The sequence below is a fragment of the Pezoporus wallicus genome, unplaced genomic scaffold, assembly GCF_028554395.1.
Source record: "Pezoporus wallicus isolate ANWC-B61680 ecotype Strahan unplaced genomic scaffold, APGP_CSIRO_Pwel_v1 scaffold_6446, whole genome shotgun sequence".
Taxonomy (NCBI): domain Eukaryota; kingdom Metazoa; phylum Chordata; class Aves; order Psittaciformes; family Psittacidae; genus Pezoporus; species Pezoporus wallicus.
Window position 1 is genome coordinate 4,833,127 of NW_026636264.1, and position 11,084 is coordinate 4,844,210.

The 11,084-nt window shown below is 40.5% G+C and overlaps 1 protein-coding gene across 3 annotated transcripts in view; it reads left to right on the forward strand.

Moving 5' to 3' along the window:
* Positions 1 to 10,200, forward strand: part of ALKBH8 (alkB homolog 8, tRNA methyltransferase) — a 62,211-nt gene extending 52,011 nt beyond the window's left edge. For all 3 annotated transcript variants that reach the window (XM_057399724.1, XM_057399722.1, XM_057399725.1), the window contains 3 exons: positions 131 to 396; positions 8,655 to 8,804; positions 9,489 to 10,200. In XM_057399724.1, coding sequence (XP_057255707.1) covers positions 131 to 396; positions 8,655 to 8,804; positions 9,489 to 10,058 — 986 coding nt within the window. In that variant the 3' untranslated portion in view covers positions 10,059 to 10,200. The remainder of the gene's footprint in view (positions 1 to 130; positions 397 to 8,654; positions 8,805 to 9,488) is intronic.
* Positions 10,201 to 11,084: the final 884 nt, after the last annotated feature.

The window sequence follows — 11,084 nt, forward strand, 5'->3', positions numbered from 1 at the left end:
AGGTAAAGGAGGAATGAAGCATTTTTTGCATTTTAATGTTTCACTTTTAATTTTATTTTGCTAAATAAGTTTAATCAACAAGGAATCACTTTAACCAAGTATTTTTTTGTGTATCTGTTGCTATATCTAGTTTACCCATCTGTTTGTGACAGCCAGAAAGGACTGCAAAGCCAGGTACAACCTTCGTTTCCTCACAGTGAGATGGAGGCCTCTAAGCTGGAGCAAGAATATGTACACAAGGTGTATGAAGAGATAGCCACACACTTCAGCAGTACTAGGCATAGCCCGTGGCCCCAAATTGTAGAGTTTCTCAGGTCCCTACCAAAAGGCTCAATAGTGGCTGATGTTGGTTGTGGCAATGGGAAGTATCTAGGCATCAATGAGGACTTATACGTGGTAAGTAGTAGCTACTGTCCTTTGTTTACATTGGTACTAGTGTTTATTCCATCATGCATTTGTAGGATGTTGGAGCTTGTGGGAAGAGTGCCAGAACAGAAAGCTGTTTCCTAACCCAAGTCCAATTACCAGTTGTGTTAGGTTTTCGCATCCATTCACTATGTGCATTACCCTTCTTTTTTCAAAACCACTTTTGCTTTGCAGATCAAAGTATGTTAATTTAAAAAAAAAAAAAAGTAATGGGTGTTCTGGATTGAAAATTTGTAATGGATGCTTTAGCCTTTTATGTTGTTGTTATTTAAACTTATTACAAGGGAAAATGGATGAACAGTTTGAATGCTTCCAACTAGTTTTTCACTTGACTGGTGGGTGAGAAATGCAATGTACATGTCCCTGAAATCTCCAGACGCACTACTTTTCATATATCCTCTTCAGTTGCCTTCTGTCTGGTGGTGAGGCATCTGTGAATGATGTTGTGTTTGGCTGTCCCACCTCTGACTCTGTGTGTAGGCCCAGTAAATACAACAACATAAAATTCATGGAGGATTCTCAACTTCAGCGTGGATTTGCGGCCTTTCTCTCACTTTCTTCACTTTTAGACAGTTCTAATGTCATTCTTGCTGATGTTGCTATCACATTCACTGCCTCAGTTTGTACTTAGAGCAGTTTTACTTCTTTCCTATCAGAGAGGTAGGAAGCACATGCAAATATGAACCAAGAGATAGTTTTTATTGCAAATATTTCAAAGAATTTTTTGCAAGGATCAAACTTCCCAATTTTTTTATTTTTTTATTTTTTTTTTAATTTTTTTTTTTACCCAGAATACATCTGAGAGGTTTGCTTTATGGTATCTGCTCTCCCCAGTCTTTCACATTCTTGTACTGTGAAACACTTTGAAATCCACCAGGCTTGAAAACTTCTGTGTAAGGCAAAACTCATTATTAATAATAAAAGTCAGACTTGTTTGTCTGTCTCAGGAATTTCTGTCCTGCTGTTTATATTCCACTATAAACCATAAGTTTTATATGGCTAATACAGCCTTGTCTGTATTAGTAATGGATTTATTTCCATTACTCTTATAAGCTAGAACAAAATCAACTGATATTATAAGTAGGCATGCTGATGCCTGGCTGCTGTAGCCTGAGTATAATTATTAATGTTCAGTACATTCTTTCACTCATTTCTTCTGTAAGAAAAATCAGCAAACCTAACTAGAGAGGAGAAATGTTTATCACGGTACCATGAAGGTTACCAGGTCCTAGAATGAATTTAGTAAAATGCTGTTGCGTAGGTTTGTGGTGGGTTTTTAAGGTGAAATCTGCAAGATGTTGTGTTCAGAAATCACCAGCACCAGTCTGTTTTGGGAGCCCACTGTTAACCAGCTAAAGGAAAGAAAGACCTACTGGCAGTCAGAGGAAAAGCAGCTCCTCTCCTCTGTTACTTTAGGAGTTTACCTCATTTCATAGGTACCTGCAGGAGAAATCCAAAACGTGAAAAGTAACAGTGAAAGGGAGTAAACTTGAAGAAGCAGTTGAGGCAGTTTTAAAAACAGGATCTGGGAATAGCTTCATTCAGTTGGCCTTCCTTGATGTTTTATTTCCTGCTGGTGACAGTGAGTTGTTCTTAGTTGGAGCTAGAGTCTAGACATTGCATTTGCTTGTTTTCATCTGCAAGCCAGCACCGAGTCTCAGGAGGATGGATGTGACTCCTTCTTTTTACTATATTTATTTTTATGTGTCAGCCAAAGCGTGGTTAAAGAAGAGTGCATCTGTATTGTTGTTACAGATATTTTAAGCTTTTGACAAGGTATCTCAAGAAGGGGACTGTGTTATTTCCATTTACTGTGGGCTGTGCATAGACCTGAGGGTGAGGGGTTACAGAACAAGCTTTGTATATTAGGTAAACTGATGGGATAAGAGTAGTTCTCCCTAGAAGCAGAGCGTTGGTTTCCTCCCTCATTTACTCCTCTTTACTTGGGGGCATAAAATCCAGGGAGAAATTTAAGTACTGCAGCCTTTCCCTCACAGCAGTTGCTGTGGCTCTTGGTAAGTTTTTATGCACAGTGCACTGGAGCTCTTAGCCTGGGCCCCGCTGGGAAAGAAGCAATAAAGCAGGGCTGTGAAATTAGGAGTTATTTAGGGGTGGGAAGAGCACTGTTGGTATAGCTATGTAGCTCTGTGTGTTTTGACTCAGAAATACTGAAAACTTGAGGCACGTACTTCCTGGAGGCAAGCAATGTGCTCTAAAGGCTACTATACTTTTTTAGATAGGATACTTTAAGCAGCAGCACTAATGATAGTAAATCAAAGCTAAGGTAGCTCGTTTGATGGTTTTCATCTTCAGGCAGTGTCTGAAAATGTCTCCACTGTGGCCTATACTATTGTATTTGCTTCAGTTTCTTTGGATGATTACACATAGCCTGATCTACTCGAGTATTGTTGTGTGACAATGAAATGCACGTTAAGTCCATCTATGCTCAATGAAAATGACAGCACTGTAATGGCTGCATTTATCTGACACAGTGAAAGAGCAGCAATTTCATGACAAATTCAGATTGAGTGAGGATGGTATCAAAGTCTGATGTAATTAGGACAAAGACTGGAGAAAGATTGAATTTAATAAAGTTTCAGATTACTTTTTCTTTTTTCTGTCATATCCAGCTGTTTTATTATTTGAGTGAATGCAAAAGAGAAAAATGGTTTTGTGGTTGCTTTTATACAATCCCATTCCCATCCAACCACATTTGGGAAATTGTTTTAACACTTTATTTATTTTATACTTAAGTGAATTTAAGTGATTAATATTCATATCTATAAGCAAGGCTTTTACAGAATGCTAAGGTTCAGCCTTATCGATCCCCTCATCACCACAAGGGTTTCATTCCCAAGGCAGTTGATGTCATTGCAATATATCTCATCAATTTTTATGAGCTTTAGGTCTGTCTCCCAGTTTCCAGCCTTCAGGTAGGTGTGGTGATGTGTAAATCCCCACAGGAACATTCAGCACCCTTACAGAGCCAGGGTGTGAGTGAAGGACATTGAAGCTTTCCAGTTTTGTGGTTTACGTTTTTAATTGAACTTGTAGACTGGTGGGAAATCCAGTTACAACTTAAAATGCCATTGGGTAGGTATTTTTTCTTTATCTATATAAAGAAATTACTCTTTGTTGTCAGAGTACTGATGCTAGGAATAAAAGTGATGGCGTTGCAGGAACCAAAATGGTTTGCTTTAATACAGACATTTCTGTCTGTAATGTGTGTCATTTGATGGTAATCAGTAATGTAGCTTGTATTTCACATGACCTTGTAAGACACCCTTTTGCTGTGAGATATGCATCTTTGTTTTCTGCATTATTGTACTAAACTGGGATCCACTGGAACTGTATGCAGGTTTGATTGTGTCAGGCTGTGGGGAAGAGGGAAGGTGAATATTTGCTATAGTATGGTTGCGCAGTGTTGGGGGTTTTAGTGTCACTGGGTCCCTGTTGACTGAGAGCAGATTCCTATCCAAACGAGTTAGTAGTAGTGAGTAAAAAGCAGGAAGGACAAAACTATTTGGTAAAGGTACACCTGGAGCAAGTTCACTTGCTCTTAGGGATCAGAGGGCAAAGCAGAACCTTTCCTGCCCTTTTCTCTCAATAAATTGGAGCTGTTAAAATGATGGAAGATGTGGAAAAATTGCTCAGAAGGAACTGGGCAACAGCAGCACAAAACCAGAATGAACACTGAATTGCTCAGCTTTGTTCTGATGCTTTATTATTGAGAAATGAACTTCAGGTTTTAGCCATAGCAGTTCCACAGGCGCCCTGACTGTATGCAATTGCAAAGCAAAACACTACGTGAAAGGAATGCTAAAGGCCTGACTCAGACCAACTGGAGCAAGCAGATTCGTTTGTCTTGCTGTGGCTGTGCTGGTGTCTCTTTTTCTACGTATATCTGTGTTTGCTGGAATGTAATTTGATTCCTTAAGGCTCTCATGCTATTAGTTATAGCTGAGGTGTTTCTCCAGGGAGCCACAGAATTCCATTTGGTGGCTGGATTTCAGAATTAAATGTCATTTTCTTCATCAGTTTCTAATGTGCTGAATCAATCAAGTTTCCAGATACTTAAATGAACTAATTCTACAAGGTAGAGTTAGTTATAATGAGATAATGTAGGGAAAAAAATATATCATGGTGGGCAGCACTGACCTTTTTAAGGTCTTTTATTTAATCTTGCAAAAGGATTTAGCTCTTGCAGATCTGCAGCACCATTACAAAGCAAACTATTTGGTGCCTTTTGCCCCCTAATGATCTATTCCAAACCACTGCATGAGAGAGATTGTATGAAACTTAGTTTAGCTACTCCTGGATGAAATGGTGGAGGTGAAAGTGCCTGGGAATGCAAAGGAGCAGGATGGGGTATCTGCTTGCGTTATCCCATTCTCAGGAAGTCAGTATAGAGCTGCTACAAACTCAAACCACAGGTGCTATGTTTGTTTCTCCCTTCCCTTATCCTCTTTGTATCTTGGTCTTTTTTGATGCTTGTTAATCTAAAGGTTTGTGTTACCCACCACCCTAAGGAGGGAGTGCTGTATGCCAGGATGACGACATGCTTTTGCCTTTTCTATAAGTTTTGTGTTTGATGGGGTTATAGATGCAGAGTGACAGGCCTCCATACTAGTACAGATTTCCTGACTTAAAAGTTGATACAAGAGTTGGGTGTAGTAAGTGTTTAACCAGGTACATTTTTAACAGGGGTTTCAGGCACTGACTTTCATTGTAAGTGGATTTTGAGCCCCAGTACCAGTGGCCACTCTGGAGCTCCTGTAAGCCATTATCCACATCACAAAAAAGCAGCGAAGAGAGGGATGGAGGTACTCCCCAAAAAGGCAGGGATGTGGGAATGGCTGCCTGGAGTAAATGACAAGAAACATGGGAAGCCACCCCCCTTTGGGGAAATACTAAAAGGTATAGAGCAAGTTAATGGAGAGGTGGACCCGCTAAAAAAGTAGATTCAGCTGAATAGTAAACAGTGCTATTTGAGATACACGTAAGAAATCAGGGGGGTTGAACAAGGAATTTGATTTGGAAAACTGAGATAAGGAAAACAGGTATAATTATATATAATTTGGAAAATAGGTATAAGGAATGATTGAGAGGACTCACAGATAGTAAGAAACAGGGAACCTTAAAATGTATGGCTGACCAGGAGATGGTACTTGATTCTGTTGGTTTTGGACAATGAACTAACAAAAATTGTCTACCTTCCTCCACTCTTCAACACTATCCTGTGCTGAGCATCAACATCAGAGTTACAAACTGGCAAAAATTAAAGCATTTCAGTTGTATTTTGAGATTAAAAAAATAAAGTTTTGATTACATGTTTAATTAGATAAAAATAAGTCTGTTCTAAATTAAAAAAGTCCCTTGAACTGTTTTCTGTAAATGAAGCTTCATCACATCAGAGCTTCTGTGAGCTTCAGAATGCAGAAATCAGTAGCAGTTGTAAAAAGCTGAGTTTAGGGTCTATGCCCCAGTTTTGTGTACTCGTAAGAATCACAGGCTCATTTTCCAGCTGTAAGTTGGCACTGCACCACCAAAGTTAGCTGCTTTGTGCTAGTTTGTTTTCTAAGTGACTGAAACCAATGTATTTTGTGTTTTAATAAATGCATGTTTCTTGTAAACTAGAAAATACAGGAATGTGGTGATAATTCTTTTAAAATATTCAGAGATAATTCTAGTGAGGATGTTACATTTGCTTAGCTTCAGCACCAGGCAGATCTGCAGTGACTCCTTGTGTTTAGCACTTATGCATATATGCATAGCACCTATTATGATGTTTACATTAAAACTATGCTAAGTTTTAGCCTAATATGCCTATTTTAGAGCAGCTGAGTGTTCAAAGTAATCCATTTTAAGATCACCATTTTCATCATGAAACAGAATCTTTTTGCTTTGGATGCAGCATCACTTTAATAAGTCTGACAATACAAGTAAGCCTGACTTTGTAATTATTTGATATAATTCAGATGCAAATGAGGAGCTCACGTTCTGGCAGTCATGCCTTTGTTCTCATTCTCAGTTCACTGGATTTCATCAACATACAGTGTAGTCCTTTTCAAGGTCATTTTGGGAGGGGATAATTGAGTTCCCTTATCCAGCCTGCTTTTACTATAGATGCACAGGGCCAAAGCAATTCTTTGTGGGAAAGCTTGTTGTTAGCGGAAGTTGCAGGTATTCCTCTGCCTTGTGCCAGCAGTGATTTCGGTCCTTTGAGTTTTATTAAATACTGAATGCTAATGTCTTAATTGCTGAAGTAGTTGAAGGCACTGGTAATGAGGTGTGGAATCTCTACATGCAAGTTGTCACCTAAATCCCATTCCATGATGAGAGTAATTAAAAGATGCCTCAGTTGGCTTCCAGTGTGAAATGACATGGATTTATGTTTTCTTCCAAGTAAACAAGAGTATCCTTTTTTTAATTCATAAATGACACTACTTGCTCAGTGCTTCAGTAAACACAGAGAAGCCAAGGAATAAATGGGAAGAAGGCAATGCTAGGATTGATCTTACCAGGTGTGTTTAATGCTAATTGGCAGGACAATATGTGCATATTCATAGTACTGCTTTTGTGGAGGATTATCTTGGATTGTCAGGTTGGCATTTTCACAACTGTTTCATTTACTTTGGACCAGAAGTCAGGGACCTGACTAGAAAGCAGCTCACCTGGAAGGTTTCAGGAGATATGACTGGAACAGAATCCTGGTTCTCTTCAAAACTGTGATGGAAGACTAAAAGCTAAAATGATTTGGACTGGTAACATGAAAAGTTATAATGGAAAATAAACATATTTTCATTAATCATTGCAAACCAGAATTTTTATTTTAGTAGTACTGTTGTCCCTCCTGGCTTGATTTACCAGAGCAAGTTGGAATCATAGAACCATAGAATAGTTAGGGTTGGAAAGGACCTTGAGATCATCTAGTTCCAACCCCCCCTGCCATGGGCAGGGACACCTCACGCTAAACCATGTCACCCAAGGCTCTGTCCAACCTGGCCTTGAACACCGCCAGGGATGGAGCATTCACAACTTCCCTGAGCAAGCCATTCCAGTGCCTCACCATCCTTACAGTAAAGAATTTCTTCCTCATATCCAGTCTAAACTTCCCCCGTTTTAAGTTTTAACCCATTACCCCTTGTCCTATCACTACAGTCCCTAATGAAGAGTCCCTCACAGCATCCTTGTAGGCCCCCTTCAGATACTGGAAGGATGTTATGAAGTTGTTTGCTATTCTTCTTGCATCAAGTATTCTTTCTGTGTCAAATGCAGTAAACATTGTCATCAGTAAATATTTAGGATTCTGAATCTGTTTTCTGCTGTCTGCCTGTTGCTGATCATTGAAAACAAAAATAAATTTAATATTCTCATGCAAGCTGAGTTCAGTATACATCTCGTTAGCAGGGCTTTCGTTTGAGTATTCATTGTGTATGACGGGAATGAAAATGAGGGTGGTATGTACCCCACTCTTTGTTCAGTTTGGATGTAGTGGATTTATGCAAACATGTAAAAAAACTTTCTCACCATCTTTGAACTGGACACTGTCCAGGTTCAAGGGGGGGGGGGGGAATGTTTTATGAGTTGTTCTGGAGAGGTTTCTAGGGGTCACTTGTCTGCGGCTGTACAGAACCTCAGAAAATGATACTGTGCTTATGTCTTTGTGGGTTGTGATATTGAGGCAAACAGGGCTGTACCTGAGCACTTCTTTACTTATACTGAAATGGTGAAACTGTGCCACATACTGCAGTGATGCCACCAAAGTCACCAGATTGTCCTCTGAAGTTGCACATACAGCTTTTGTGAATTCAGTATTTGGCTGTTTCAGATGTTGTCAGGTTACAAAGGGCAACTGGAAGGAAAAGAAAATGCTGAGTTTAGGTCACCTCTTGTTTTGCTGGTTTCAGGATACCTTAAGAGACAGCTTTGAGAAGTTGGGTTGAAACCTGTTTTGTCTTAAGCTGGTTCAAAATCAGGGTGCTACAATGAGCTAATACCCAGTCTGCCACCTTTGTTTTAAAGCATCAATGTTTAATTGCCCATACCTGGGAATTATATATGCCTCTTAAAGCCATTTTCTCACACTTGCTCTTGTTTTTATTTTAAACTGTGTTACCTCAGTAGGAGACTGTGATGACTCTATTACTGTAAGCATCAAGTGAAAATCATTTTCCAGTCTTGTAATTATCCTCTTACGAAAAGCCTAATGAAACGGTTTGTTATAGGTTGGCTGTGACCGCAGCAAAAACCTGGTGGATATTTGTGGAGAGAAAAATCTGGAGGCTTTTGTCTGTGATGCACTGTCGGTGCCAATGCGCAGTGGTTCTTGTGACGCCTGCATCTCGATTGCTGTAATCCACCATTTCTCAACAGCGGTAAGTCACTCCTCTCTGTGCTCTGTTGTACTGCTGTATGGCTGTACGCAGCTACTAATTCTACTAAAAACTGCTGGTTTGCGCTCATGAAAGCAAAAGGGAAGAACAAAATGAGGAGAAATCAAAGGTTTGCATTTGGTATAAGCAGTTGTCAGAGCAGAGTTACGCTGCTGTGCTGTGCTGCTGCTTCTTAAGACTTCACATTCTTCTTTTGCTTGGCAGATGCCCTTTGATCTAGGTGTTTGTGTTTTATTTTCATCTGCTCACAATTAATGTCACTAGAGAAGGGGGCTCTGCTTTGACAATCCAGAGGTATGTTCTTCCCAGCTCAGATATTAAGCAGATCTCGTATGTGTTTTTTTTTTTTCTCTGCCTTCATTGCCCATCTTCAAACAAATGGGACAGTACTCACTAGTCTGCTATATCTCTGGGCTGTGTAAGCTTCTCCTGGCAGGAGCTGTTCCATTGTAACAAGCTTCTAGACTATGGAGTTCTAGTCTTGTGCTTAGGAAAATGGCCTGGCTTGCTCCTCATGATGGATTATGCTATGAATTAAAATCTACAGTGGAAAAAAGTTCCTCTAATTCTTATTATATCTTGGGGAGGACAGTAAAGAGAAGTTGCTGTCATTCTGTTCTCCTGTCTTTTACATACTAGCTTCATACTTATGCTTTTCCTTTGTAGGAGAGGAGACTGGCTACTATCCGTGAACTAGCCCGGCTTCTGAGACCTGGTGGAACAGCACTGATTTATGTCTGGGCAATGGAACAAGAATACAAAAACCAGAAGTCTAAATACCTTAAGGAAAAGAATGGTAGTAAAGACAAAGAAGATGAAATTAACACTGGCAGGGCCCAGAGACCACTCAGTGATCAGCTCCCTGATAGCAGCAGTCAAGACTCAGTGTGTTCTGACCGACTCCTTAGTGACCTGAAGGACAAAGGCCATGATGCAAAGCCCATAGCAGACTCCACACTGCCCATTCACACTAATCGAACCTCCTTTCACTCTCAGGATTTGCTGGTTCCCTGGCACCTGAAAGGTGGCTCAAAAAAGAAAGGGGAAAGCGTGGATACAGGGTTGTTTCCAGTTGGCTCCAAGGAATCACAAGAACTCAGCCCTGTTTTCCACCGCTATTACCATGTGTTCTGTGAAGGAGAACTGGAAGCAGTGTGCAGATCCCTGGATTGTGTGAGGGTTCAAAGGAGTTACTATGATCAGGGAAACTGGTGTGTGGTTCTAGAAAAGTTGTAACCTAGAAAAGTGGTGTTTCTTCCACTCTATGTGGTGTTTTGTTTGGTTTTTACCATGCGAAAGGTATTTTTAATGCAGGCTGCAGCTATTACCTCTTTTAAAATAGCAGAATAAAGATTGTTTATTGACTTAATTACAGTAACTGGTACTATGTGCATGTTAAATAATGGCTGAACTCAGGTACCTCCTCTGCAGAGTATTTACTTACGTGAATTACAGTGAAGAGGATTAAGTGGGAAAATACCTGCAGTGGAAATCAATAGGGCCAGGGTTGAGCTTCTGAAAGCAGAGGGCCTGCCTTTCCCTTCTTTTGCTCCAGTTGAATGAATGAATGGCATGTGAAGCAGTTCAGCTGAAGAGTCAAAACGCTGCCTGAAGTTATATCCTGCCTGTTTTGGTGGGGGTCACAGCTCTCTTTCAGTTTGGAATTTACTCTTTTGGTTGTGGTAGTAGTGATTTCCACAAGGGGAACAGGAAAGTTGCTGGGGACACCAGAGCCCTTTTTCTCTTCTTTGACCTTGAAGCGCCCACAACTCATGCTGTCACTCCCCAGATTTCTCTAGCTCTTCACTGTAGTGTTGATATCTCCTTTGAGGTGTGAGGCTGCCCAGCTGAAACACCCTGACCAGCTCTGCTGAACACCTGCTCTCCTGTGAGTACAGGGCTCTCTGTGCCTGTAGCACCAGAGCTCATGGGATGCCAGGGGTGTCAGCACAGATGTCCCTGGAGAAAAACGGAAAAGATTAAAGTGAAGGCAATATTGATGCAAATTTTCTGCAGGGTAGTGTCAACCCTGGAATGTTGGCAGTGGAGCAAGTGGTATTTATTGTACTTCAGAAGAACAAAGAGCTGGAGTAGAGGGGAACTGATGCTGGGCTGGTTGACTCACAGTGGCCATTTTTGCCACTGCCTGCAATGACCAGCACAATTTAACACAGCTCCTGTGCTATCAAAGGAGTGTGCCCCCTTCAATGGATTTCCAGAATCAAAGTATAATGGACTGGCTTTGGTGCCTCTGGAACCCAG